This window comes from Cavia porcellus, unplaced genomic scaffold (assembly GCF_034190915.1).
Source record: "Cavia porcellus strain 051 isolate PalLab524CR breed Dunkin Hartley unplaced genomic scaffold, mCavPor4.1 scaffold_1, whole genome shotgun sequence".
NCBI classification, from domain to species: domain Eukaryota; kingdom Metazoa; phylum Chordata; class Mammalia; order Rodentia; family Caviidae; genus Cavia; species Cavia porcellus.
In genome coordinates, this window is record NW_026947484.1 from 15,047,006 (window position 1) to 15,073,019 (window position 26,014).

At 52.2% G+C, this 26,014-nt stretch overlaps 1 protein-coding gene across 3 annotated transcripts; it reads left to right on the top strand.

Moving 5' to 3' along the window:
- The first annotated feature begins 228 nt into the window (after nucleotides 1-228).
- Slc4a3 (solute carrier family 4 member 3) lies at nucleotides 229-12,930 on the top strand. 3 transcript variants are annotated; one of them, XM_003463991.5, is made up of 23 exons: nucleotides 233-525; nucleotides 654-794; nucleotides 1,132-1,294; nucleotides 1,842-2,119; nucleotides 2,248-2,363; nucleotides 2,797-2,996; nucleotides 4,511-4,659; nucleotides 4,754-4,934; nucleotides 5,292-5,427; nucleotides 5,677-5,860; nucleotides 6,196-6,295; nucleotides 6,562-6,746; nucleotides 7,414-7,639; nucleotides 7,861-8,079; nucleotides 8,425-8,573; nucleotides 8,737-8,931; nucleotides 9,263-9,481; nucleotides 9,691-9,780; nucleotides 10,206-10,372; nucleotides 11,000-11,253; nucleotides 11,564-11,733; nucleotides 11,919-12,092; nucleotides 12,706-12,930. In XM_003463991.5, exons 2-23 carry the CDS (start codon nucleotides 744-746, stop codon nucleotides 12,781-12,783), a joined length of 3,684 nt encoding a protein of 1,227 aa, XP_003464039.1. In that variant the 5' UTR covers nucleotides 233-525; nucleotides 654-743; the 3' UTR covers nucleotides 12,784-12,930. The 3 variants fall into 3 exon arrangements, 2 of the variants coding, with proteins under 2 accessions (XP_003464039.1, XP_013001607.1); XR_001199905.3 differs by lacking the exons at nucleotides 11,919-12,092; nucleotides 12,706-12,930 and having other exon boundaries at nucleotides 229-525; nucleotides 10,966-11,253; XM_013146153.2 differs by lacking the exons at nucleotides 233-525; nucleotides 654-794; nucleotides 1,132-1,294; ... (1 more) ...; nucleotides 2,248-2,363; nucleotides 2,797-2,996 and adding an exon at nucleotides 3,814-4,047.
- Nucleotides 12,931-26,014: the final 13,084 nt, after the last annotated feature.

Here is a 26,014-nt window from a genome sequence, read left to right on the forward strand (position 1 = left end):
ATGCTGGGCACAAGAGGCCAGGCCTACAAACGGTACCAGGGGTCCTTGGACCTCAGGGGAGGGCGGTGGGTCCTTCCAGGGGTCGGGGATCCGTTCCCAGGACTGGAAGGGGTTTGTCTGCAGAGGGTCGCCTCCAGAGCTCTAGAGCCCAGCGGAGGCTAACAGCAAGGTGCTGGAGTGTGGGTAGGGATTGTGGGAAATTGGGGCCGTGCACCCGCCCCCAGCAGGGCCGGCGCCTGGAGAAGGATCGCGCTGGCAGGTGGGGTCCTGCGGGGCCCGCGCGGCCGGGGCGGGTGAGTCACCGTCCGCCCGCTCCCATTGTGCGGCCGGGCGGCGGCGGCAGCGGCGGCGACGGAGCTGAGCGCGAGGAGGTGGAGCCGCAGGGCTGCGGGATCCGGCGCCTGCGTCCGCCCGGCCGGGTTTGCGCGGCGAGAGGCCGAACGGGAGCCCGGCGGCCGCGCCCCAGCGGGGAGGGACATGGGGCTGGGCGGCCCGCCCCGGCCCCGCAGGCTCCTGAGCCCCGAGGTACGGCGGGCGGCGGCTGGGCGGGGGCCCGGGCTGCACCGGGCGTGGCTGGGCCTGAGAGTGGGGGCTCGGGCCAGGCAGGGATCCTGCCCGAGCGCGAAGATCCTGACCCCACCCTCCTCCCCCAGGGCTCCCCACTAGGCCCCTGCAGCGCCCCCCTCTTTCTCGGGGGTCAGGTCCCTCAGTGAGCCAGAGCCTTCCAAACCGCCCGCCCCGCCATGGCCAACGGAGTGATCCCGCCGCCCGGGGGCGCCTCCCCCCTGCCCCAGGTGACTGACGCGCGGGGGTGGGGAAACAGGACAGGGAAGGACCCACGGAGGGCACTGCCAGGGCGACCTCTGGAGACCCTGGGCCCTCCAGATCCAGGACCGAGAAGGGCTGGGAGTAGGGAGAAAGCAGGTGGGGAGGGGAGTCTGACGTTTTTCAATGCATGGTCCTTTCTCCTCCCAGGCCTGGGAACCTGGGAACCTGGGGGGTGCTTTCTGCCGTGTTGACCCAGGCCTGGGCACAGGGACAAGGGGCTGTTGAGGCTGGGGCATGTTATTCCCTGACCCCTAAGGTGAGCGTGGAGTTCGGGTCCTTAGGAGAGGCTCTGTGGGCCTGCAGGTCCGGGTGCCCTTGGAGGAGCCCCCACTGAGTCCAGACCTGGAGGAGGATGATGACTTGGGCAAGACCTTGGCTGTGAGCCGATTTGGGGACCTCATCAGCAAGACACCAGCCTGGGACCCCGAAAAGCCCAGCCGCAGCTACAGCGAGCGGGACTTTGAGTGTGGGTAGCCCAGGGACCCTGAGTGCGGTCACCCTCACCACCATCACCTTCATCGCCACCATCTCTGCGCTCACCTCCGGCTTGGTCACCCAGTGCCATCCTGTGCTGGACACTGTGCCGGGCCACCATGCCATGTTAAGTCATCCTGCCTCCCACACCCATCACCTGTCTGCCTGCCAGGGGAGATGGGCCCCAGATTAGGGCACTAGCAGGGAGACAGGCTGAGGCCTCCTCCGGTGACCTTCATCTTCCCCTTTGGCCCTGCTCACGCTGTCCTGTGCCTCCTTGTGTCTCTGCTCTTCTCTTCCTTTGCTGTGTCACATGCCCCCTCCAGCCTCTGTTTTGTGACTGTCCATCTCCATACTCCTGTTACCTCTCTACCAAGCCTGACAGTGACTGAGCATGGAGCCAGGTGCAGGGGGAGCCATGGAGGAGGGACCAGGGTGCCCTCTTTTGAGGCTTTGAGCTAGAATAAAGTGTGTGTGCCTTGGGTGGGGAGGCCCCCCTTCTGCTGTGGGAGCCTCAATTGGCTCTCCTGCACCCCCAGTTCACCGGCACACATCTCACCACACCCACCACCCGCTCTCGGCGCGCCTGCCTCCACCCCACAAGCTTCGGCGACTGCCCCCCACCTCTGCCCGACACACCAGGAGGAAGAGGAAGAAGGAGAAAACCTCTGCTCCCCCCTCCGAGGGAACCCCACCCATCCAGGAAGAGGGGGGAGCTGGAGCAGATGAGGAGGAGGAAGAAGAAGAGGAAGAGGAAGGGGAGTCTGAGGTAGAACCCGCAGAGCCCCCGCCCTCAGGGTCGCCACAGAAAGCCAAGGTAGGGGCTTGCCCCTCGGAGAAGGGGTGGCTGGTACGGGACGGGGGTGGGGTGCAAGGAGGACAGAGGAGGAGCACACAGCCAGCAGTGGGCATCGGGCCTGATTATGTTTGGCCTTCTCTCCACAGTTCTCCATTGGAAGTGATGAGGATGACAGTCCAGGTCTCTCTGGGAGGGCAGCCTACCCCAGGCCTCTGCCCTCCGCAGCCCTGCGCTCAGACCAGAGCCCCCAGCATGCCATCAGGTACTGGCCCCCACCCCCATTTAGCAGGACCCTGCCCAACCCCGAACAGCAGTAGGCCCCGAAGCTCCTGACTGCCCCCTTCTTCCTGACCCTGAGGAATGTCGCCCACTGGTGGGACCTACACAGGGAGAGAAGCAGGGGCAGCCTTGTCTGTCCCTGACTCAGAGAGGGGAGAGAAGACAAGGGGATGAAACGGGAAAGAGCAGAGCCAAGAGGTGGAGCTCGTCAGAACTGGGGTGTCTGTTTGAGGAGGATGGGTGCTGTGGAAGGAGGTGGGTCAGAGATGGAGCAGGACCAGCAAGGCAGGCATGGGGTGGCTGTGTCTAGCACCCTGGTGTCCACTCCAGGCCCTGAGCTGGTGGAAGGTACTGGAACCCTAGATGGCCATTTCCACGGTTTTCTCTGTCAAGCCCAAGGCTTGTTATCTTCACAGCTCCCCCAGCCCCCGGGCCCGGGCCTCCCGAATGGCTACAGAGAAAGGCCGGCCCTGGAGCCCATCGGCCAGTTACGACCTGCGGGAGCGACTGTGCCCAGGCAGTGCCCTGGGCAACCCAGCAGGCCCCGAGCAGCAGGTGCCCACGGATGAGGCAGAGGCCCAGATGCTGGGCTCTGCGGATCTGGATGACATGAAGAGTAAGTGAGACCCTGCGGTAGCCCCCAAGGCCTGTCCCTCGGTCTCCAGCCTGCCTGGGAGCTCGAAGAGGCCCGTGCTGTCCTCTGTGCAGGGCTCAGTTCCTCTGCACTGTCCCTGTCTGCTGGGATGTGGCCAGTGACAGGGAGCTCACCACCTCACCAAGCCACCTCTCACTGCCAGGGCTGAGCGTTCCCTGTGTGACGCTGTTCCCTGTCGCCTGATTCTGTTTTCTGAGTCAGCCCTCCCTCCCAAGTGGCGTTTGAGGGCATAGTGTCCTCCTCTCCTGACCCTTTATCCCCTAGCTCTTTGCTTCCCTCCAGCCGGCCCCCGGAGGCTGAGCCTCTTGCCAGGATCCTGCCTTTCCCTGTGCCAGGCCTTTCTCCCTCCCGGCCCACCACACTGGCCGTGATCTCGGCACATTCCTTCCATCTTATCAGTGCCCTGGCTTCGGTGCCACCTGTCATCACCCACGGGGCTGTGTGCCCAGGCCAGGGGCATCACTGGGTCCACCCTCCTCCTCCTCCTTCTCAGAACCACAGGGTGTGGGCGGGGGGCAGGGAGGGTAGGGCTTTGAGCTCAGTACGTCATGGAAAGTTGCCAGGGCCTGAGGACAGGGACAGGAACAATCCAATGGCAGAGGTGGCGGTGGCAACAGTGGCAGTGGGTTGGGAAGGGTCACGTTGGAGGGTGTGTTTACCGACAAGGGGTGGGGGCTGGAAGCGGTGGGCGTGGAGACGTGAGCAGTTGGGGTCAGCAGGCCGCGCCACCTCCAGCCCTTCTTGGACAGAGAAGTCTCTGGGGAGAGCTGGGGTTTTGGGAGGGAGTGTGGGGGAACAATGAGCCTGATGGACAAGGACATGGAGCCCAATGGGGCACTGAGCTCTGGGCTTGGGGACATCGAGGGCCAGGTCCCTGGGAGGAATCCAGCCCCTGGCCCTTGCAACTCGATGGCCTCAGAGGACTTAGAGATGTTTGTGCTGGACTTTGAGGACTATGGCCTGTGGGAGCCTATCAAGTGCCAGCCAAGCCCCATGGCCAGGGCAGCTGCTTGTGAGTAACCGGGTGGCCGTCTTCTCCCCAGCTGCTGGCCGGAAAGGGGTAGGAAGGAGGGAGAGAAGTTGTCAGATCTGCAGAGTGTGTGCCCATGGGGCGGGGGTGTGGGTGCTGAGGGTTGGGGCTCCACGTCTAGGGGCTGGTGTCAGGAAGGGGCAGTGGCCACGATGGGACCTGGGATGTCCAGCCGGGAGTGTGGACTGAGTTGGGGTTTCTTCACTGGGACGTGGCTGGCTGGTGGTCCCCTGTGTAATCTTGGGCTTGTCTTCCTCCTTCCCGAGTCAGTCTCCTAATCTAGGAAATGGCCACATTGGATTATGTGGTCTTGGCAGCAGGATCGCTTGGTGATGGTGGCATCCACTAAGTAGACCAGTTGGGCAGAGCAATACTGGAATCCCTGGGCTGTGACCTCCAGGCCTGAGCTGGACCCTTGGGATTGCCAAGCCCACTTTGTCCACAGGTCACCGGCTGGAGGACAACCCTGGGGTGCGGCGGCACCTTGTGAAGAAGCCATCTCGGACTCAGGGTGGCCGGGGCAGCCCCAGTGGCCTGGCCCCCATCCTGCGCAGGAAGAAGAAGAAGAAGAAGCTGGACCGGAGGCCTCATGAGGTATAGGGCCCCAAGAGGGTGGGCTGTGACCCCCTCACCAGTCTGTGCTGCCTCCTTGGTGGCCCTCAAGTCCATACGTGGGCTCCTGCCACAGGTGTTCGTGGAGCTGAACGAGCTGATGCTGGACCGCAGCCAGGAGCCCCACTGGCGGGAGACAGCTCGCTGGATCAAGTTTGAAGAGGATGTGGAGGAGGAGACGGAGCGCTGGGGGAAGCCCCACGTCGCCTCGCTTTCCTTCCGCAGCCTCCTGGAGCTCAGGAGGACCATCGCCCAGGGTAGGGGTCCGCAGAGCTCTCCGCCTGTGCTGGGCTGCCTGGTTCCTGGAACTGCTCCCTAGAGTCCTGGGTGAGATCTGGTCACCACTTTGGGGCCGTGGAATCTGACAGCTTGAGAAACCCATACACTGATGGCCAGGCTGTGTACTGGTGCCTCGTACTGTACCTGGCCCGTAGTAGGTGTTCAGTGCGTGTGTGTTGCAGAGTAAGTCGTGTCTTGCCCTTCCACAGTGAGGAGGTGCTCTGCCCCTCTTCTGCCCTTGTTATTGCATCCCTGCCCCTAGCCATCCCTGGCCACATGACACTGTATCTGCCTGGGTTCATCGGGTGCTTCTGTCTGCCCTGGCTGTACCCTAGGAGCGGCCCTCCTGGATCTGGAGCAAACCACCCTGCCGGGCATTGCACACCTCGTGGTGGAGACCATGATTGTATCAGACCAGATCCGGCCAGAAGACAGGGCCAGCGTCCTTCGTACCCTGCTCCTGAAACACAGGTGTGGGTGGGTTCCCCCAAGGGGTGTCTCTAGTTCAGCTGCGCTTTAGGATCACACTCTCAGCCTTCTCTTGAATACCTACAGTGGTGGGGAGCTCACTCTCCCTTCAGTCTTTCCATAACTTCAGTCATTGGAAAGTTCTTACACAGAGACAGAAGAGTGGCGGTCCCAACCCTCTACTTGTTACCATGTTAGCCTCAGTATACCATGAGCCTCTCCTCCTGTCCCTCCTTTTTTCCCCTTTTCCAGCCATCCCAATGATGACAAGGACAGTGGCTTCTTCCCCCGAAACCCATCAAGCTCCAGCATGAACTCAGTCCTGGGGAACCATCACCCAACCCCTAGCCATGGACCTGATGGTGCGGTACCGACGATAGCTGATGACCTAGGGGAGCCAGCCCCACTCTGGCCACATGACCCTGATGCTAAGGAGGTCAGTGACTTTGCTCTGACCTGGCCTGGGGGACTGAGAAGACATCGGCTTTGAGTTGAGGTTGTCAGAGATTTCATTGAGTGGGTGGGGTGGTTGCCTGGTGTCATGCTAGTCACATGGGGGATCTCTAGGTGACATGCATATGGGGTCCCCAGGCTGGAGACACGGTTTAAATGCAATGATGTTGCATTTAAACTGAGCCACTGAGACAAGATAAGGCTGTGGTGTGCATGGCTTGGAGATGGGGTCCAGATCCTGGGCTGGAGTGAGGGATGGGAGGGCCTGTCACCGCCTCCAGTCTGGGTCCCAGCCCTATTCCAGTTCTGCGTCCTCAGAAGCCCCTCCACATGCCTGGGGGAGACAGTCACCGGGGGAAGAGCCTGAAGCTGCTGGAGAAGATCCCCGAAGATGCTGAGGCCACGGTCGTGCTTGTGGGTGAGGAGGGCTCATGGGCTGCTAGGAGTCCATATAGCACTGTTGTGAGAATGAGAATCAAAGCAGCCCTTATTGAACACTGCCGATTTCCACCCAATGGTAAATCTTAATAAACACATATGTGAATAGGACCCCTTTAGTGGTTGGGGTTTCTTTGTGCAATGCACAGCTTGCTCAGCTATGGATGAAAGCCCCAGATCTCCCCTCCAGGGTCTGCCTTGCCAGCTTCCTTTGGCCCAGCACCTTCTGCCTTTTTCTTCCCTTAGGCTGTGTGCCGTTCTTGGAGCAGCCGGCAGCAGCGTTTGTGCGACTGAGCGAGGCTGTTCTCCTGGAGTCCGTGCTAGAAGTCCCTGTCCCTGTCCGCTTCCTCTTTGTGATGCTGGGGCCCAGCCACACCAGTACGGACTATCATGAGCTTGGGCGCTCCATTGCCACCCTCATGTCTGACAAGGTGGGCCCTGTACCCACAGGCTGGGCTCTCAAAACCCATTCCCTCGTCCATGGCTGTCCTTGGCCTTTTCATGCCCATAATGGTGCCCATGGTATTGAGAGTGGCAGAGACTCCTCCAGGGGGAGCCATGCTCAGGAGTGTAGTAGGTGAGCTGTTGGTCCAGGGCAGGAAAGGAAGCCCTGGACTGAGGGACACGAGGGACTGATGACCTAGGGGGAGAGGAAGCCTCAGAGCCTTTGGAGGTAATGGGACTTGAGTGGGAGGCGGCTGTGCTGGACTTCATTGTAGTTTCTGAGCTTGGAGCCGAGAGTTTTCTAGCTGGGGGCTATATTGGAAAGATTGGTCTGCAGGGTATTCGTGCTGCCCAGTCAGAATGGCCCTGGAGGTCCCAACTGTGACAGGCTGTACCACTTTGGATCCTGCATGTGGGGAAGTGGAAGCCCCGAGGGAAAGAGTGGGTATCTGGGAGGGCCAGCCAGTGGCACTCCGTTGCCCAGCTGCTGGCCTGCAAGATGTGCACCAGTGTTTTGACAGCTGTACTGCTGGCTGGTTCAGGGCAGCTGGCCGGCCGTCCACTCTGGGTGACTCTGTGATCCTGCCTCACCTAGGTCTCCTTCCAGTGGCTCCCTCATCCCTTTCCTGAGAGCCATGGTCTTCTCCCCTGCAGCTGTTTCACGAGGCTGCCTACCAGGCGGATGACCGGCAGGACCTCTTGAGCGCCATCAGCGAGTTCCTGGACGGCAGCATTGTGATCCCACCGTCGGAGGTGGAGGGCCGGGACCTGCTGCGTTCTGTGGCTGCCTTCCAGCGCGAGCTGCTGAAGAAGCGCCGGGAGCGCGAGCAGACCAAAGTGGAGATGACCACCCGAGGAGGCTACGTGGCCCCCGGGAAAGGTCAGACCCACTGGGGCTGCGTCCCCTGGCGCACACACTCCCCCATCCCAGGGTTTGGGGCTGTGACCCTGAGACTGCCCAGATACCCCCGAGTCTTTCAAGCTGGCCTCAGCTTGCATTCCTGCACCCCCCCCTACCCCCCACCCCTGGCGGTGCACGCTGAGGCCAGGGACCCAAGTGGGAGGGAGCGGCCATGTTTCAGCAGCTCTTTGTCCCCCCAGAGCTATCTTTGGACCTGGGGGGCTCCGAGGCAGTCCCTGAAGATGACCCCCTGCTGCGGACAGGCTCGGTGTTTGGGGGGCTTGTCCGGGACGTGAAGCGTCGGTACCCGCACTACCCCAGTGACCTGCGGGACGCTCTGCACTCCCAGTGTGTGGCTGCTGTGCTCTTCATCTACTTTGCAGCCCTCAGCCCTGCCATCACCTTCGGGGGGCTGCTAGGTGAGGGGTGGTGGTGGGGCATGAGTGTCCCTGTGGGCACTTTGGGGACTCATGTCACCTATAAGGTTTCTGGGTCAGGGTTCCAGGGGTTACCACAGGTAGCTGATGGTTGGAGCGAGCAGAAAAAGGTGGAATCACCTTAGAGAGCCGCTGGATCAGGGGACCCCAGGAATCACTTTTGAGGGGCTATAAAGTGAGGGGGTTGGAAGATTGTGGGTGGGGAGGGGCCCTGTGTGTCAGTCTGGGAGCTGCTCCACTTTTGCTGGGGTCCCCAGTTTAGGATAAGCTCGATGAAGGGTGGAGGTAGAGCGGGGCCAGGGCTCCTACTGACCCTGCCTGCCCCAGGAGAGAAGACGGAGGGGCTGATGGGCGTGTCCGAGCTGATCGTGTCCACGGCTGTGCTTGGTGTCCTCTTCTCTCTGCTGGGGGCCCAGCCGCTGCTTGTGGTCGGCTTCTCAGGACCACTGCTCGTCTTTGAAGAAGCCTTCTTCAAGGTGAAGACTCACCCCCGCCCTGGCCTGGCCACCTTCCCTGCTGCCCCGTGCCCTTTCTCCACTGGGTGATGGTCCCTGCAGTCTCAGGCACCCTTTGCCCATTGCGCGGGTCGTAGAGGTCGAGGGTAGACCAGCGTTGGGCAGTCTTCTTTTCTGCCTCCAGTTCTGCCAAGCCCAGGACCTGGAGTACCTCACTGGCCGCGTGTGGGTTGGCCTCTGGCTGGTGGTGTTTGTCCTCGCCCTGGTGGCTGCTGAAGGCAGCTTCTTGGTCCGCTACATCTCGCCTTTCACCCAGGAGATTTTCGCCTTCCTCATCTCACTCATTTTCATCTACGAGACCTTCCATAAGCTCTACAAGGTGGTGGTCCAGAGTGGGTGGGTGGACTGGGCCTGGGGAGTGTTCTTGGGAGAACTTGGGGGAGGGGGAACACGGGGGTGGGCAGGGGGCAAGGAGAGGGGCTGTGTTGAGTATGGGTGGCTGTGGGTCAGGGACGCCCCAGGCTGGGTCTGCCCTGAAGTGGAGGGCCTCAGAGCTGGGGGGTGACAGTCTGGGCTGGAGGCCGAGGCTGTGAGAGAGGCCTAGTGATAAGGAGCCTCCTGGACAGGTGTGTGGGTATGTGATGAGATGGGGCTGCTGGCGGCTCTAAGGGGCTGGTTGACCGAAAGGTGTCCTTGCTACCCACACTCAGGTGTTCACTGAGCACCCACTGCTGCCGTTCTACCCCCCTGAGGGGGCCCCGGACACCCGCCTGGAGCTGAATAGCAGTGCCCTGCCCCCTACTGAGGGGCCACCCGGCCCCCGAAACCAGCCCAACACAGCTCTGCTGTCCCTCATCCTCATGCTGGGGACCTTCCTCATCGCCTTCTTCCTGCGCAAGTTCAGGAACAGCCGCTTCCTGGGTGGCAAGGTGTGTGGGCTCCCTGAGTCCTGCTGTCACTTGTCAGGCTGTGCTCCAGGGTGGCCATGGCCCCTTCCTTGACAGCCCACTTCTCCATGTCCCCCAGGGAAGATTCACTGGCTCAGGAATATTCTGGCCACTGCTGTCAGCAGTGGGAGGGCCTCAGAGGGATGGGTGGAGATTTCTGGTCCTCAGCCTGCTCCTCTCTGCCCCCAAAGGCTCGCCGCCTCATCGGGGATTTCGGGATCCCCATCTCCATCCTGGTGATGGTCCTGGTGGACTACTCCATCACAGACACCTACACTCAGGTGAGCCCAGCCTTTGCCACAGCCAGGACCACAGCTCCTCTGCATGGTCTCGTCAGGAGAACTCAGCTCCCCTAGTGGAGCCGTGGTCTGCCGGAGCCGCACTGGGAGGATAGGGCTGGGGTGGAGCAGCCCTCAGCCAGCCAGGGTGCTGTGCAGGGGGAGAGAGAGGAGTCCAGGGAGCAGGAATGACAGGGCTCCCCATGCCACTTCTGAATGCTCTGAGGCTCAGGTAGAAGATGTCTTGTTTCCCTGCCCCCTACCAGATCATGGAGGCACAGTGAGTTTGGGTAATACGAAATGAATTTTTTCCAGTTTCCCCAGAGTCTGAGGACTGGGGACACAGAGCATGGTGGGAGCAGTTGCAGTGTGGGCTCCTGCCCCGGGGTGCTGGGTCCCTGACCCCTGTCTCCCTTCCTGCCACACAGAAGCTGACAGTGCCCACAGGGCTCTCGGTGACCTCCCCCCACAAGCGCACGTGGTTCATCCCACCTCTGGGCAGTGCCCGCCCTTTCCCACCGTGGATGATGGTGGCAGCGGCTGTCCCCGCCCTCCTGGTCCTCATCCTAATATTCATGGAGACACAGATCACAGCGTGAGAGGGCTGGGGACGCTGAGGGAGAAGAAAGGGGCCAGGCCAGGGCCAGGCTCCTGGCTTGGCTTCAGGGTGAAGGCAGGGACATCTTCTTGGTCTGGGGATGTCGGGTAGGTGGGAGCAGTGCCAGGTGTTGGGGAGGGGAGCGTGTTTCTGGAAGGAGGAGTGACAAGGAGGTGGGTGATGTGGGGAGCAGTGACCTTGGGGTGAGGGCAGGGCATGTGGGCTGTGTATGGTTTTCCTGGGATGCTTTGACATAATACCAGTCTGTCACCACCGCTGTTTGCTGGGTGGCACTTGACAGTCCTCAGAACACTGACAGGTTGTTCTGTCACCCAGGGATGCTCAAATGTATCTCATTTCGGTTAAACCAAAATAACGTGGTGAGATCTGGCATCTGGCTTTTGTGGTGCTTTAAATATTCACAGTAGGGGAATTTGGCTCAAAGCTGCTGCAATTCGAGAACTTTAATTTGGGAACTTGAAAGAGGAAGCTGGCGAGTGCTGTCTGCACCTCCCTCCCCCACACTGTGTCCCCGTGCATGCCTATGTGTGTGTGCGCGCACACACACACATGTGCTGTGTCCACTGCAGGCCTGGCCAGCTACCCGGTCCTGTCCCCCTGCAGGCTCATTGTCAGCCAGAAAGCCAGAAGGCTGCTCAAGGGTTCCGGCTTCCACCTCGACCTGCTGCTGATCGGCTCCCTGGGTGGCCTCTGTGGGCTCTTTGGGTTGCCCTGGCTCACAGCTGCCACTGTCCGCTCTGTCACCCACGTCAATGCGCTGACAGTGATGCGCACTGCCATTGCTCCTGGTGACAAGCCCCAGATCCAGGAGGTGCGGGAGCAGAGAGTCACCGGGGTGCTCATTGCCAGCCTCGTGGGTGAGCCCGGCCTCCCCACAGACCTGCCTTCTAGGGTGCCCCAGAAAGAGATTCACTGTTCCCGGTCTTGACACAGGCCCCTCGCCCCTGAATCTGCACTGTGTCCTGTCTAGTTGTCCGATTAGCCCTCACCTGCCATCTGACACCCAGGAGTCCTCTCTTGATCCCTTTCCTGGTCCTGTACCCTGCTTCATCAGTTCCACCCATGAGGCCCAGGTGATTGGTCAGATAGGTCCCTGTCCCCGCTAAGCTAGGCCCACGTGTCTTCATGTGGCTGAGGGGTCAGGTAGGTCTGTGTCACCCCCTCCAGGCCTGTCCATCGTCATGGGGGCTGTGCTGCGCCGGATCCCGTTGGCTGTGCTCTTTGGGATCTTCCTGTACATGGGGGTCACGTCCCTGTCTGGTATCCAGTTGTCCCAGCGTCTGTTGCTCATCCTTATGCCGGCCAAACACCATCCTGAGCAACCCTATGTGACCAAGGTCAGGTCAGGAGGCATGGGGTGATGGGGTACTGGAGTTCATCGGGAGAGGATGCGTAGGGATCCTGGGCAAAAGACAACAGGAGGAACATGGAGGCTGACTTGGGACCTGGGCGGCCATGTCCCCCAATGTGTGCGCGGGGGCAGGTGGGCTGCTGAGTGGTGAGGCCCGTGCCTGCCCCCCAGGTGAAAACGTGGCGGATGCACCTGTTCACCTGCATCCAGCTGGGCTGCATCGCGCTGCTTTGGGTGGTCAAATCCACTGCGGCCTCTCTCGCCTTTCCCTTCCTGCTGCTGCTCACGGTGCCTCTGAGGCGGTGCCTCCTGCCCAGGCTCTTCCAGGACAGGGAACTGCAGGCGGTAAGAGATGGTGGCGTGGGGTGGCTTGGGCAGTGGAATCAAGATACTTGGGCCACTTGCTGGTTTGTTTGACCTTAGGGAAGTTATCTAACCTTCAGAATTCTTATTTTTATCTGTATGATGGGGCTGGTGACAGATTGTACTTCATAGGACTGTTGGGAGGATTAGATGCTAATCTGGGTAAAGCACTTAATATGGTTTTTGGTGCAAGACAAGGAGGGGCTGCTGTGTCCCTCAGAAAGCATCTTGCTGAGGGACAGAGAGGTAGCATGGTGCTGGAAGCCATCCTGAGCTGTTTGTCACCTACGGGAAGGGCCTTTCTTGCAGCTCATAAATACTCAAAAGTTGGCTCACAGAGGTACAGCAGGAACTGAAAGTGGTGCTGGGGAAGAACTTCCTATGCAGTGGTTGCTGCCATTATTATTACTGAGAGGTGCCAGGTTGAGGGGGTGACCTGAAGGTCTTGGTCAAGGGCAGTGCATCATGGTCTCTATAGACAGTGAGGCCCCCAGACGTCCTGGCAACAGGAAAGGCAGCTGGTTGGAGGATATGGGGGAGCCAGAGGGGACAAATCCACTTCCCTACCTCCCCAAACCTGTGCTGTATTCTCCAGCTGGACTCAGAAGATGCTGAACCAAACTTTGACGAGGATGGCCAGGACGAGTACAACGAGCTGCACATGCCTGTGTGACCCTCCGAGACCCTTGCCAGGGCAAGGACACTGTTCACTGTGTGCCCAGAGCCAGGCCAGAGTGACCTCTCTGAGGTCAGCCCAGGGCCTTTCACAGACCACACCGGCACAGGCTTTGAGCTCATTATAACCACACTCTTCGTCTTGTGTCTGCCTCATTTCTTTGGGTCCAGCTCTGGTGTTTGTAGGATTGGACATAGATTCCTTATCTGTCTGAAATTGGAACTTCTATATCAGGGTCCTGAAAACCTGACATATGTGTGAGGGCAGAAGAGTCTTCCGGTGGGGAAGGGAGGATCAAACACGGAAGGTCAGAGCAGAGCCTTATCGCTCCCTTACTCTTAGCCCCCCACAAGCACAGCTGAAGCGGGAGAGGCCCAAGGTCTGCTGAAGGTCGCATGCTCTGCTGGGGGAGGGGGAAGGGCGGGCGGAGGAGGAGGGGTTGCTCTATTTTAGCCCCAGGGGAAAATGTTTATCTTTTCTCGCTGGCCTGCGGGAGTACTGAGCCGCCCTATGCCCTAGACGCCACGCCGGGGTGGCATCCCATGGACCATTTTAAATTCTCCTAGCTTAAAAGTGGGGCAGTTCTGGGATTCCTGAAGCCACTCCTTGTGCAGCAGTCTGTTTTGCCAGAAATAACCTGGGAGGCCTTGAGGAGGGTAGAAACAGGAGCCCCTTGCGTCACTGTTGCTAGGCAACCAGTAGCCTAATGGAGCCGGTGGTCCGCGTGTTGCCCTCTGGTGGTCGCTCTCGAGCCCTGCAGGCTCTGTCTTGGCTGAGCAGGAGTACCACTGCCATCTGGTGGACCCGCTACGATCGCGGTCCCGCGCTAGGGCGATCGCTCCTCCTGGAGGGGGTCGGGCTGTTTGCGTGGAGGTCTGCAGCTCCATGGGCCCCTCCTTATCCTTCTGCCAGGAGTTCAAGCCAGTAACTAGTGCTCCGAAGGCGCTCAGGAGAGGCCGCTCGGACCGCCGCCAAACTGTTTGTTGTGTTCCTAAGGAGGCGCTGAGCCTTCCAGCTGTCCTGGATTAACATCCAGCTCTAAGCATTTCATTCCAGTGGCCCCACTCCCTCAGTCTCTGGCGCCCCGCTGGCTCTCACTGCTTCGGGCCTTTGGCCCATGTGAGGGCAAGATCTCTTTTCCTTTAGATTGGCCAAGACCCTGAGGAGGAATAGCCAAAGAACTTTGCCAAGGAGCAACGCGAATGTCAATTGCAAAACCTAGGCCACACTGCAGGGCCGACTCCAAGGACGCAGATGGCAGGGCCTGTTCACAGTGGGACTTGGCTGCGAGGTTGCACGCTGGACCCTCGCTACCTCTCCCTAGCCTCAGCCCCCGTTCTGGGCCTTGATTTTGCCTAGCTTTCTGATCCTCTGGGCAAGGAACGGACGTGCTCTTTCTTGACCCGGAGAGGAAGTGTCAACCTGAGCCTGGGAAGTGCAGACTTTTCATTGGCTATGACTTGTGCCGGTTATCTGTGCTTGGCCAATAGCTGAGAAGGGTGGGTGTTGCTGAGCCGCAAAAGAAAAGCTAGAAGGGGAGGGGCCTTCTGGAACTGGGAAGGAGGCTTGGTCCTTGCCTTTGGTGGATCAGCGTGGCCTCCAATAAAACTGGCCTCTGAGGCCTCAGAACAAAAGTGAAAAACCGTAAGTGCAAGAGAGAGCCAGACATAACCTCAGGTTAGCCAGCGTAGAAAGAATGAGTAAGGGCCAAGAGGCCGGAGCTTTAAAATCCACCTTAACTCTTATCTCCTGGGAACTCACCCCTCACCACCAGAGGCCAGAAGACCAGGCCTCTAACACACCCTGAGCAGGGGAGCAGAGGAGGGGGCGTTTGGAGGGCCTGCAAAGACCCAGGGGGCTGCTGCAACCCAGGGTTACCTGGATGGGTGCTCTGAGGGAGAGGGGCTGAGGGAGTGCATTCAGGTTGGCTATGTAAGAGACAGACGAGGGGTGGTAAGGTAACGAACATGGCAAACCCAGAAGGGCATCCAGGCCTGGCCTAGGCTCTGATGATCAGATTCCTGAAGGCTTGGTAGCCCCAGCCTCTCCCCTTCGTTTGGCCCCTGGACTTATTCTTTCAGAGCCTAGGAGCCTAGACTGAGGCTTTTTTCAAAGTATACACAGAGAGCAGCCCCAGGCAGTCCTGATGGCACAGCTCTGGGAGGAGACAGGTGGCTGCAAGGGCTTAAATGCCATGGGGTTGCCAAACCAGCCCCAGTGTTGTGAACCGGCATGCACAGGTGCTAGAGACTCCTTCAGTGAGGACATCAGGCCCATCACCATTTTATCCCTCCCCCTGTGGCTTCCTGAACAGGGCTAAGGTCACACCTTAGCAGCAGCCCAAAGCTTCTACTGCCTTTGGGTAATAAGTCCAAGCACACTTCAGACCAGGAGGAGCCCTGGGTCATCCTTTTACCTTGAGCAAAGAGAGCTGCTGTCATTTCCTTGTTCCATGATGAGGATTCAGCTCACTCAGGACTTGTGATGCCCTCATGACAGCTTCTGGCTGTCGGAGCTCACAGACCATCTGCTTGGATTGCCCTGTGCCCCTCCTCTAGGGCATGGATGCTGGCAATAATGCGTCCCATTTGGCAGGTGATATGACATTGCTTCTTGTATCATGTCAGGTGACTCAAATAATGATCATGCCTGTTGACACTTGGAGCTCTCAAAGGGAATTCTAAGCAGCAAAGGAAAGATGAAATGAAATTCAAGGGCACTTGTTTTAACCACTGCTGCAGCAGGCATAAACAGCAAAAAAGCCATTGCTAAAAACAACAGTAAAAGAAATTCTGCCAAGCACCAAATGGCAGACTGAATCTGGTGTGGCAAATCAGGAAATTCGAAGTGAGGAATTTGCTTTCCAGATAAATAAATTATTTGTGAATTGGGTTGCATGTCACCATTTGTGCAAAGAGCTGACTCCAATATTTGTAGGATTTATGTTCTGAAAGGAAGATTTAATGTTGAGACTGCTGCTGGGACTGTTTTTAATTGCGTTGGATCCATTTCTCTTTATTGAGCGATGCTTTATCAAGTGCTAACTGACCGCACGTCCATTGGGAAGTCCTCTGGGTGATAGATGACTCTTAATTGCATTTGGGTGATGTGGAGAAGGTGCACAGAGCTCCTTAATATCTGGCGTTCCCAGGACAGGGCTTGAGACTGTAGGAGATGAGGGACAGAGAGGAGGGAGGTACAGCTGGTGATAGGGCTTAACAAGGTGCAGCAGAGTTCAGAACTGGTAAAAGAACAGAATGGGAAGAGAGACCCTAAGAAGCCTATAAAACCGGACTCCTATGTGAAGCCCCTTTGGTATTCTCTGCCATACCAATCTCCCCATGTACTCATTGCTTATACTTTTCTGTTTCTCTCAGGGTTGGACTGAGACCCAGCAGGATGTACCTAGATACTTCCTGTCTTAGGGACACAATACCTGCAACTTAGAGGAGGATAGGCTTATTTTGGCTTAGGTTTACAGTCCATGGTCAGCTGGCTCCAAGGCTGGACATCATGGCAGAGGGGCATGGCAGAAGAAAAGCTGCTCACCTTGCTGTGGCTGGAAGCAGAGCGAAGGGAGGGGCCGGGAAGGGGGATGGGTACACCCTTCCAGGTCACGCCTGCAGTGCCTCCTCTTCCTGTCATCTCCTAACAGTGAGTACACTGTCAGCCCCGTAATCTAATCACATCCAAAAGCTCTGCCTATGATCTCACGAGGCTTTGGGGGGGGACATCCAGATCCAAACCATAGCACCTCCCATAGACAGCCATGATTTCACAGTAAGTGAGTTGATTTAGGGGAAAAAAAAATCACAAAGTTTCTAACTGTACCGTTAATGGGTTTATAAGGGACAAATTGGGATAATGGTAGGGAAAGAACAGAAATTTCAGAAATTGTTGTTTTAAACCAGAGATTATTAACTCAGGCTGTGCATCAGAATCTCTTGAAATGTTTTAAAAAGAATATGAACTTCACGAGCAGACCTCACAGGTTTGCATTAATATTTTTAAAAATGTGTCTTCCTTCTTACCCTAGAGATCCTGATATGAAACCAGGGTTGAAAACCACTATCCTAAACTAGCATCTTCTTTGCCATGGATGATTTCCACCTCCATTCTTACTGCAGTTGAAAGTTATTTATTATTGCTTCTCTTCAGTATAGAAATAAAAATACATGACATGCATATTTATTTTAGAAAGCTCCAGGCAGGAACCATGCTTATTTCTATTCCCTTTGCCAAGCAGCAGGAAAATGCGCAGGTAGCCATGTCCCCGTGCTGGGGCTGGTTGGGGCTGGTTGGGGCTGTGAGGCAGGAGCACCCTCCTCCCTCTACTGGTTTTGCTGCCAGTCCTTGAGGATGTTTGTTGAGCGGCCAGGACATGGGGGCTGGGAATTGGGAGACCTGAATTCCAACCCTGGCTCAGGCACTAGTTCACAACTTTAATTATGTCGCCTCATCCTTTTGGGAGATGAAGAATTTGGGCCTAGCCCCTCCTGCATGGACCTTTTTCTTTTAACTGACCTGGACCACTACAGGGCTTGCTCAGAAAAAGGAAGCAAGGGCTGCAGTGAGAGCTCCAGGAAGGACTAGGCTTAGGGATGGAACGGGTGGAACAGACCCAGGATCCTTGGAGAGCCCACCTGTGCATCTCCACGGAAATCAGGGACCACAGAAGACAAGGCTGGGTGGGAGGGTGAGGCTGAGTGATGACCTTAGAGAATGACCTCGGCATAGTTATACACCTCCAGGGTCAAATAAACACAAACCAAGTGTAGGAATCTGAATGGAGGTTATGGACTGGACTCTGGCTTGAATATTAGTAATCACCAAGGTTACTGGGCTACTCAGCCACCTCCACCTGTAAGTGAGGAAGTCAGAGATTGGAAATGGGGCTTGTTGGGTCCATAGAGACACTGCCCTGGATCTGGCCAGAATCCCATCCAGAACCTCTGACTGATTAAAAATCTCAATTAGCTGAGAAGGAAATTATCTTTCCTGTCTTCGTAGACAGGTGTTAGGGCCAAGCCCAAGGAATATGTAAAATTAAGTGCATAAATGTTTAAGGGAATCAAACTATAATTTTCATATCTTTAACATACTGGTGCATATATATTAGTTTATGCATGCATAATTTTAAAGAAAATTTGGGCTATTGGGATAATACATCATCCTCAATATTCTACTTTAATAACTTCTTGAATAACTGATTGATGTTTGTGATTTGAAGTTAAAATCTTTCATCTGGGTGTGGTGATAAATGCCTGTCATCCCAGCATTCAACAGGCTGAGACAGGAGAGTTCAAGGCTAACCTGGACTACATGGAGAGACCCTGTGTCAAAAAACAAAACAACAAAATAAAACAAAACAATCTTTCTAACCTTACATCTAGTGTGGGCATTTAAAAGTGTTTAAGGTTGCCTTCTTTGTGTGGTGAATTTACTAAACCTACAAGAGTTATTTTTGTATCTGGGGAGGTTTTGCAGTCAGATAAAATGCTTAGAAGGAATCAAATGTATTAAATTTATAAATGTCACTTACAGTGATAAAGAGGCTTAATTAACTAAATGTAATTATTTCAACGGGACTGAACACTAATGAAAAATCTTCTCAAAGCAACTGTTCCTATTTGCTAGACTTTTAAATAGGATAATAAGATTCCTAAGCTGCATTCAACAGTTCAAGAAAGCTGTAAATTTCTAAATCTATAAATCTAATAAATGAAATATTAATTTTGAAATCTAATATTGGCTTTTGAAACGGCCACTAATTGGAGTGGTCTTTCCTGTGCACAAAAGCCATCTTGAAGGTCATAAAAAAGTTTCTTCTAATGTTGAGTCTTGGGTGGGGGAAGTGGAAACTGAAGGCAAAAAAGATTTTAGGGTTACGGGATGCTCTTCCTCCCAAAGTTAGGCCAGTCAGTGCTTTCGGCTCAGAGGCAAATTGCTCACCCCGCCCCCCCCTAAATTGCTCATCTTGTGGGAGGAGACCTCATTTCATGCTATGCTTTGGTGTGGGGTGTCAGAATCACGGAGGAGGCCACTTGGCACCTAAGGAAGTAGGTTAAGGCTGTGGGCTCTGTCTTAATCTGTTCCTGCTGTTACAATGAATCACCTCAGTCTGGGAAAGTCATATATGACAGACATTTGTTTCTCACAGAGCTGGAGGCTGGGAAGTGCAAGATCAAAGCACAGCAGATCTGGTGTCTGGTGAGAGCCGCTGGCTCTGCCCACAGTGGGGCCCTGCTGCTTCATCCTCCCATTGTAGAAAGAGCAACAAAGGAGCCAAAGTGATTCCTTTAACCCCACTCATGAAGTCAGACCCTGGTGACCTAAGGACCTGTCACCCTAAGGCCTTATCTCTTACCGCTGCTGCCCTGGGATTTAGTTTCACCATGGCTTTTGGAAACACAGGTACAACCAAGCCAAAGAAGTGTCTGGGTGGTTCTCAGCAAGCCCTCCTGCTTGCCTTCTGCTGTTGTGTTTGCAATTGTTATTCCTCAAATCATTTCCACTGGACAGGAATAGGGGCATTTTGAGGTAGATGCTAAGGTTTTTGTTTCCTGGAAAATTTTTGTGGCTGGTGGCTGGTAGTGGTGTGCTTAAGGCAGAACTCCTTATTTGCACCAATGAAAGCAGACTCTATGGGCTGGGGATTTAGCTCAGCGGCATAAGTACCTGCCTTCAAGCAGGCAGTCGTGAGTTCGATCCCCGGTACCGATAAAAAAAAGAAAGCAGACTCTAGCTGATTTAATCAGAAATAGGACTGTTGGAAAGCTGTTTACAGAATCACTGAGAAGATTGGGGAACCCAACTCAGGCACCATGATCAATGTCATGGCACAGAAAAAGGTGAGCATTTTGCTGCCATCGTGAACACGAGAGACTAAAAGAGAGTCCTTGGAGGTGGATGTTACCATTGGTATTGCTATCATTGTGTCCCTGGAATGCTCCCTGGAATTTTCTGATTCTGCTTCTCTGCATTGCTATCCTTGGGTGCAGAGTCCCTGGTGGATGTGTCTGATTGGCCAAACTCATGTCATGTGTCTGCTGGGAAAGCTGGGAAAGAAAATATTCAGCTTATTAGCTTCTGTGGTAGCAGGTGGGTGTGGCTCTACTTCAAAAAAAAGTGAAGATGCGAGCTAGACTTGTGATTCTGGGAGACTGTGATAGGCCACCCTAACACTCATGGTGACCAAGTTGGGAACTGGAACTTTCAGTCCTCTCCTCAGTAATAATGGTGCCTCCTTCCTTCTCCCCTCTGGATGATGTCAAGGAGGCCTAACAGGGAGTTCTATCTCTCATCATCACCAGCAGTAAGAGAGAGGGACATTACAGGATGGTAAGAGTCAATTCCCCAAACAACAGGGACAATTCAACTGACAATGGTATATTTTGAATGCTCCCCAAAGATCCATACAATAAAGGTTTGGTTACCAGTTTGTGATGCCATTGGGAAGTGATGGAACCTATAGGAGGTGGGCCTGGTGGAAGGAAGTTAGGTCACTGGGGGCAAGCTGTTGAAAAGGATATTGGGACCCCTGTCCTTTTCTATATTTTTTATTTTGTCTCCCAGCTGTTGTGAGGTGAACAGGTTTCGTCCATGACATGCTGTTTTTCCACTCAGAAGCAACAGGGTCAATTGACCATGGACTGAAACCTTTGAAACTATGAGCCAAAATAAACTTTTCCTCTCTTAGGTTGATTTTCTCAGGAGTTTTGTCACAGTAACGACAGGCTGATGAATGCATAAACTTATATCAAGACTATTAAAGAAACAAAGAAAAGACACAAATTCCCAATATTAGGATTAGAAGGGATATCACTGCAAACACTGCAGATATCAGAGGACTGATAAAGAGAACTATGAAAAGTTTCTGCACACAAATGTTGCAACCTAGATGAAATGAACCATTTTTCAAAAATGCAAATTACCACAAATTTCCTAACATAAAAGAGATAATTTGAATAACTCTACAGTGATCAAATGACTTAAATCTCTTGTTTTAAAATCCTCCCAAAAGATAGAACAGCAACCAATAAAATTAAAAACAGAAAACAAAGAGAAAAATCAATGAAATGAAGAACTGGGTTTTATAAAGTCTAGGAAAAGAAAACTCTAGGACTGTCTGGATTTGTTGCTGAGTCTTCTAAAAATTTAAGTCAGGATTAATACCAATTCTACAGTCCCAACCAGAAAATAGATGAGGAGGGAATACATAATTTTATGAAACTAGTGTTATCAGAGTCAGACAAAGATTAAAAAGAAAAACAAAAAAGAAATATCAGGAGAAACAAAACAAAGACCATTATCTATTCTAAGTATAGGTACAAGAAATGTTTAATAAAATATTTGCAAATGCAAGTCAACAATTTATAAGGATAATTATACAGCATGATGAACTGGTTTATTTGAGATGTAAAGCTCTTTCAGTATTAAAAAATCATTAAATCTATATTAACAGGTTAAAGAAAAAAAATCCCACTTATCATATTGACATGAAGCAGCTGGGTGTGGTGGTACACACTGTAATCCCAGTGCTTGGGAGGCTGAGGCAGGAGGATAGCTCTGAGTTTGTGGGAGCTTGCACTATGTAGGAAAAAACCAACCAAACAAAAAACTTGGTTTTTTTTGTCTTTTTCTTTTTTTTATTGGTCCCGCGATCGAACTCACCACCGTACACTTTGCAAGGCTGGTGCTTATGCCGCTGAGCTAAATCCCCAGCCCTCCAATCAAAAAACTAAACAAAAAGCCATATGGATATGTAAAGAATGTTTGACAAACTCAATGTATATTCATAAAACTTTCAGAAAAATAGGAACAGAGGGAGATTTCCTCAACTTGAGAAAAGACACCTTTTAAAAATGTACAGTTACCATTCTTCCTAATGGTGAGAAATTGAGTGCATTCCTCCTCCACTTGGGAACATAGTAAGGGGATCTGTTTTCAGTCAAAACAGCTGGGAAGTTCTGGCCAGTGTAATAGGCAAGAAAAGGTAGTAGAAGGTGTACCGACTGCAAATCAAGTCGCCCCTGTTTGCAGATGAAATGACTGCCTATATAGAATCTCTATGGAGCGCTCTGTGGGAAGCTCTCAGTGCTGTTGGGCTGAGCTGGCCACGACAAGGCTTGCCTTGAGCAGGGAAGCTCCTCTCTTCTGACCAAGAGCGAAGTGACTCACTTCCAGTGAGTCTCAGGCTTTGGGATCTGAAGGGCAGTGCTGGGGTTTAAACCTAGCACTCAGCACACAGTGGGTGGAAACATTCCCACTGAGACATACCCACAACACAGGACGTGTCACAAAGACAAAGCCACTTACTAAAAAAGAAAAAAAAAGAAGGCTCCTCTCCCACGACAGTGGTGGAGACATCCTTCCCAAATGACTTGTCAGCCCTAACACAGAAGCACAAGTAAAACAGGAAAACAAGACAAGATGCCTGCAAAACTGTGTAACTGCTGAAAGCTGATGCTGCGGGTACTGAAAGAGATGAAATTCCAGGCAAATTATTAAAAAAAAAAAAAGACACCTCCCCACAGACCCTGATAGTTAAAATGATCAGAGATCAAAGAAAAGACAAGTGAGCAGCTGAAGAAATCAGTGTTAAAATGATCAGTGAGTTCAAAGAAGATTAAAAATGAGCAGCTGATTGAATTAAAGAGGACAATACAGGATATGAAAGATCACTTCAGTGAAGAGGTAAGAGGTCACAAAAAGAACCAAGCAGAAATGCTGGAAATGAACACCTCAGAAGTCAAATAAAAAACTCAAGCGACTGTCTCAGCAGTGGCTAACATGAACTGGGAGAAAGGTGTCAGGACTCGAAGATGAGGTGGGTGTACTGGAACGTTCAGGCGGTAACGAAGAAAACAAAAGAACAAGACACAGCGAGCAGATTATTAAATAGCGCTTGAATAAATCAGAAAGAAAAATTAAGTCATTGATGTAGAAGAGGCCAAAGAAATATAGATTAAGGTATAAAACATTCTATTCATTGAAATTATTGTAGGAAATTTCTTGTAACTGGGGAAGGAGAAAGCCAAGTAAAGGAGGCATTTAGGACCCCAAAGAGACATGGCCAGAAAAGAACTCTCCATGATGTATTAGTGGAAATGTCAGAAATTCAGAACAAACACAAATATTGAAAGCTATGAGAGAGAAGTCCAAATCACTTACAAGAGGAAACCCATCAAAATTTCAGCAGATCGCTCAAAGAGATTTTAAAGGCCAAGAGGCCCTGGAATGAAGTTTTTGAAGCCCTGAAAGAATATGACTGGAAACCTTGAATACTACATCCTGAAAGGCTGTCTTTCAAAATCGTGTGAAATAAAGACATTTTGTGTTATGTATAGACTAAAGAAATTCGTGACCTGGTCCGCATTGCAGAAAACACAAGTACTTAAGGAAATCCTAAACAGAGATGGTGAAGCAAACAAAAATTACCAAGTCAAAGAAAAGAAAAATAGGGGTTGGGGATTTAGCTCAGCGGCATAAGCGCCTGCCTTGCAAGCACGCAGTTGTAAGTTCGATCCCCGGAGCTGATTGAAAAAAAAAAAAAATCTTACTGGAAGTAGATAAACCAATGAGAAACAAATAAATCAAACACTTGAAAAAAAAATAAAAGCAGGACAGTTCGTAGACAAAACTAAAATAAAAAAATTTAAGTCTTACATCTTATGTAAAAACTATAGCACAGAATAAGTGTAAAACTTAAAAGTATAAAAATCTTAGAAAAAATGGAGAAAAAAATCTTTGGGTCTAGGCTAAAGTATTTGCAACATTTCCCACATACCTATTAAAGAACTGGTACCTAGAGTACTAAATAATTTCCAAAATTCACCTATACAAAACTAAGCAATCTGCCAGGGATTTAGCTCAGTGGCACAAGTGTTTGCCTAGCAAGTGTGATAGTTGTGAGTTCGATCTCCAGTACCAGAACAAAAAGAACAAACAAACAAACAAACTAAGCAATACAATTTATAAATGGGCAGAAATATAGGTAAAAAAATTTCACTGAAGAGAATAAACAGATGGCAAATAAGCACTTGAAAAGATGTTCATCCTTATTATCCATGAAGCAAATGCAAATTAAACGTACAATGAGATATTGCTATGCATCTATCAAAATGGAAAAAAAAAGTAACATCATCAAATACTGGCTTAAATGTGGATAACCTGGGGAAATAAATCGGATAGCTAGTCTAGAAAAAGAGTTTGGTACTCTCTTAGAAACCTAAATATGCAGATATCATATTGCAATGATACATGCATAACCATGTGTACACAACACAGCACACAATGGTTAAATCTTTGGAAATGGCCTATACACCCATCAGCAAATTAATGAAGGAAATGTATGCTTATCTAAAGAAGTGCTACTCAGTCACGAAAAGGACAAATATGAGTCATTTGTAGGAAAATGGAAGCACCTTGAAACCACAATGCTAAGTGAAATACATCAGACATAGAAGGTTAAATATCTCATTGTTTTTCATATATGACAAACCCAAGGTAAAAATAATTTAAAGAGCAAATAAAACATAGATATTAAGAAACAGGAAGATAGACCTTTTGCAGGTGGGAAGGGGATTTAAGGGTGGAGGGATAAGAGAAAGAGGGAAGGGGAAAGAGAAATAAAAAGGACTGAGATATGTGCATGTACCAGTTCTCCATGAGGGAGACTGCTATGGTTTATATCTAGACATCCCCCAAAGTCTCATGTCCTCACAGGTGGGGAGGTGATTGGCTGCTACTCAAATTAGTTTGCATTAGCTAATGTGACATTGGGAGGCGAAGCTGGTCCCAGGAGGTGGTCCTTAGGAGCGTGGCCTGGAAGGGACAGTCTCCCCTGCCTCTCTTGATCTCTCTCCTCTTCTTTCTACCTCGCCCTGAGATGGTTCTCCTCTGCGGTATTCCCTGCCATGCTGCCCTTGCTGGGAACCAGCCAACTAGGGACTGAATCCGCTACAAACTCTCCTCCTTTAACTTGTGGATATCAGGTATTTTGTCCCAGCAATGAGAAAATGACTAAGACAACTGTATTCATTATGTATCATAATCGTGTACTAATAGAAAGAAACTTAGACATGAAACTACCATGTGACTCAGCAGTTGCACTCTTAGGCATTTTTCCAGCGAGATGGAAAATTATCTTCACACAAACATCTATAGACAACTGCTTAGAGCAATTCTATTTGTAATAACCCAAGCCAGAAGCAACTCAGATGACAAATGGTTAAACAAACTGGACTAGTGTGCACACTGAAAAAGGATGAACTTTTGATACACACAACATAGAAACCTAGGTATATCTAGAAAATAATGGTGAATGGGAAAACCAATCCCCAAAGGTCACACCTGTGTGACTCTGTTTATACAACATTCTTAAAATGACAGCACTGTAGAAATACAGAACAGTTCCCAGGGGTGAAGGGCAAGCATGGTTAGGAGGAAAGAAGGCGGCTATAAGAGGGAACCTGGGACATTAGGGCTGGCTGTCATAAAACTGTCCTGTAACTTGACAGTGGATGTCCACATTCTGGTTGTGATATTAATCTCAAGACAAAAAGCTAATTTAAAAAGTAAATATAAATATATGAACTCACAGGGAAATATATTAAAAATGGGAGTATTTATTCAAAATTCATCACCTTTTAATTATTTTATTAATTATGCCATTGTCTATATCCTTGAAGTTACTTACACTTTTTTTTGTTGTTGTTATGTGGGTATCGAACTCACAACCTTGTCCTCATCAGGCAGGTGCTGTACACTGATGATGTACATCCTCAGCCCGCTTATTCTCTTTGTATCTGTACAGTCAATAGTTCTCTGGTTCTGACGCTGTGCGCCTCTCTTCCCAATGTTGCAGTCAGTGACATCACACTAAAAGTGAGAAATTGTCCTTAAAGGGATTATTAACATCACAGAAATGAGCTGACACTGCAAAGTAGGTCTCTTCTCTCTCTGGAACCGTTGTTCAATTTTTACCAGAACACTGCTGCGACAGGGTAGGGTCTCTCCCAGACGTAGGAAGTGGGTGTAGGTACTGGATCACCCTCCTCCCCTAGCTAACAAATGGTCATCAGAAAATAGAAATATCTCAGATCAGTTGTCAGAGGAGAAGGAACCGGAGCTCTCCTTCAGGCTATTTGCTCCCTGCTTGTGATCTGTGATTGACGAGAATCCTGGATGTATGGTACCTTGACTGTTTATAAATCTCATTTTGGGG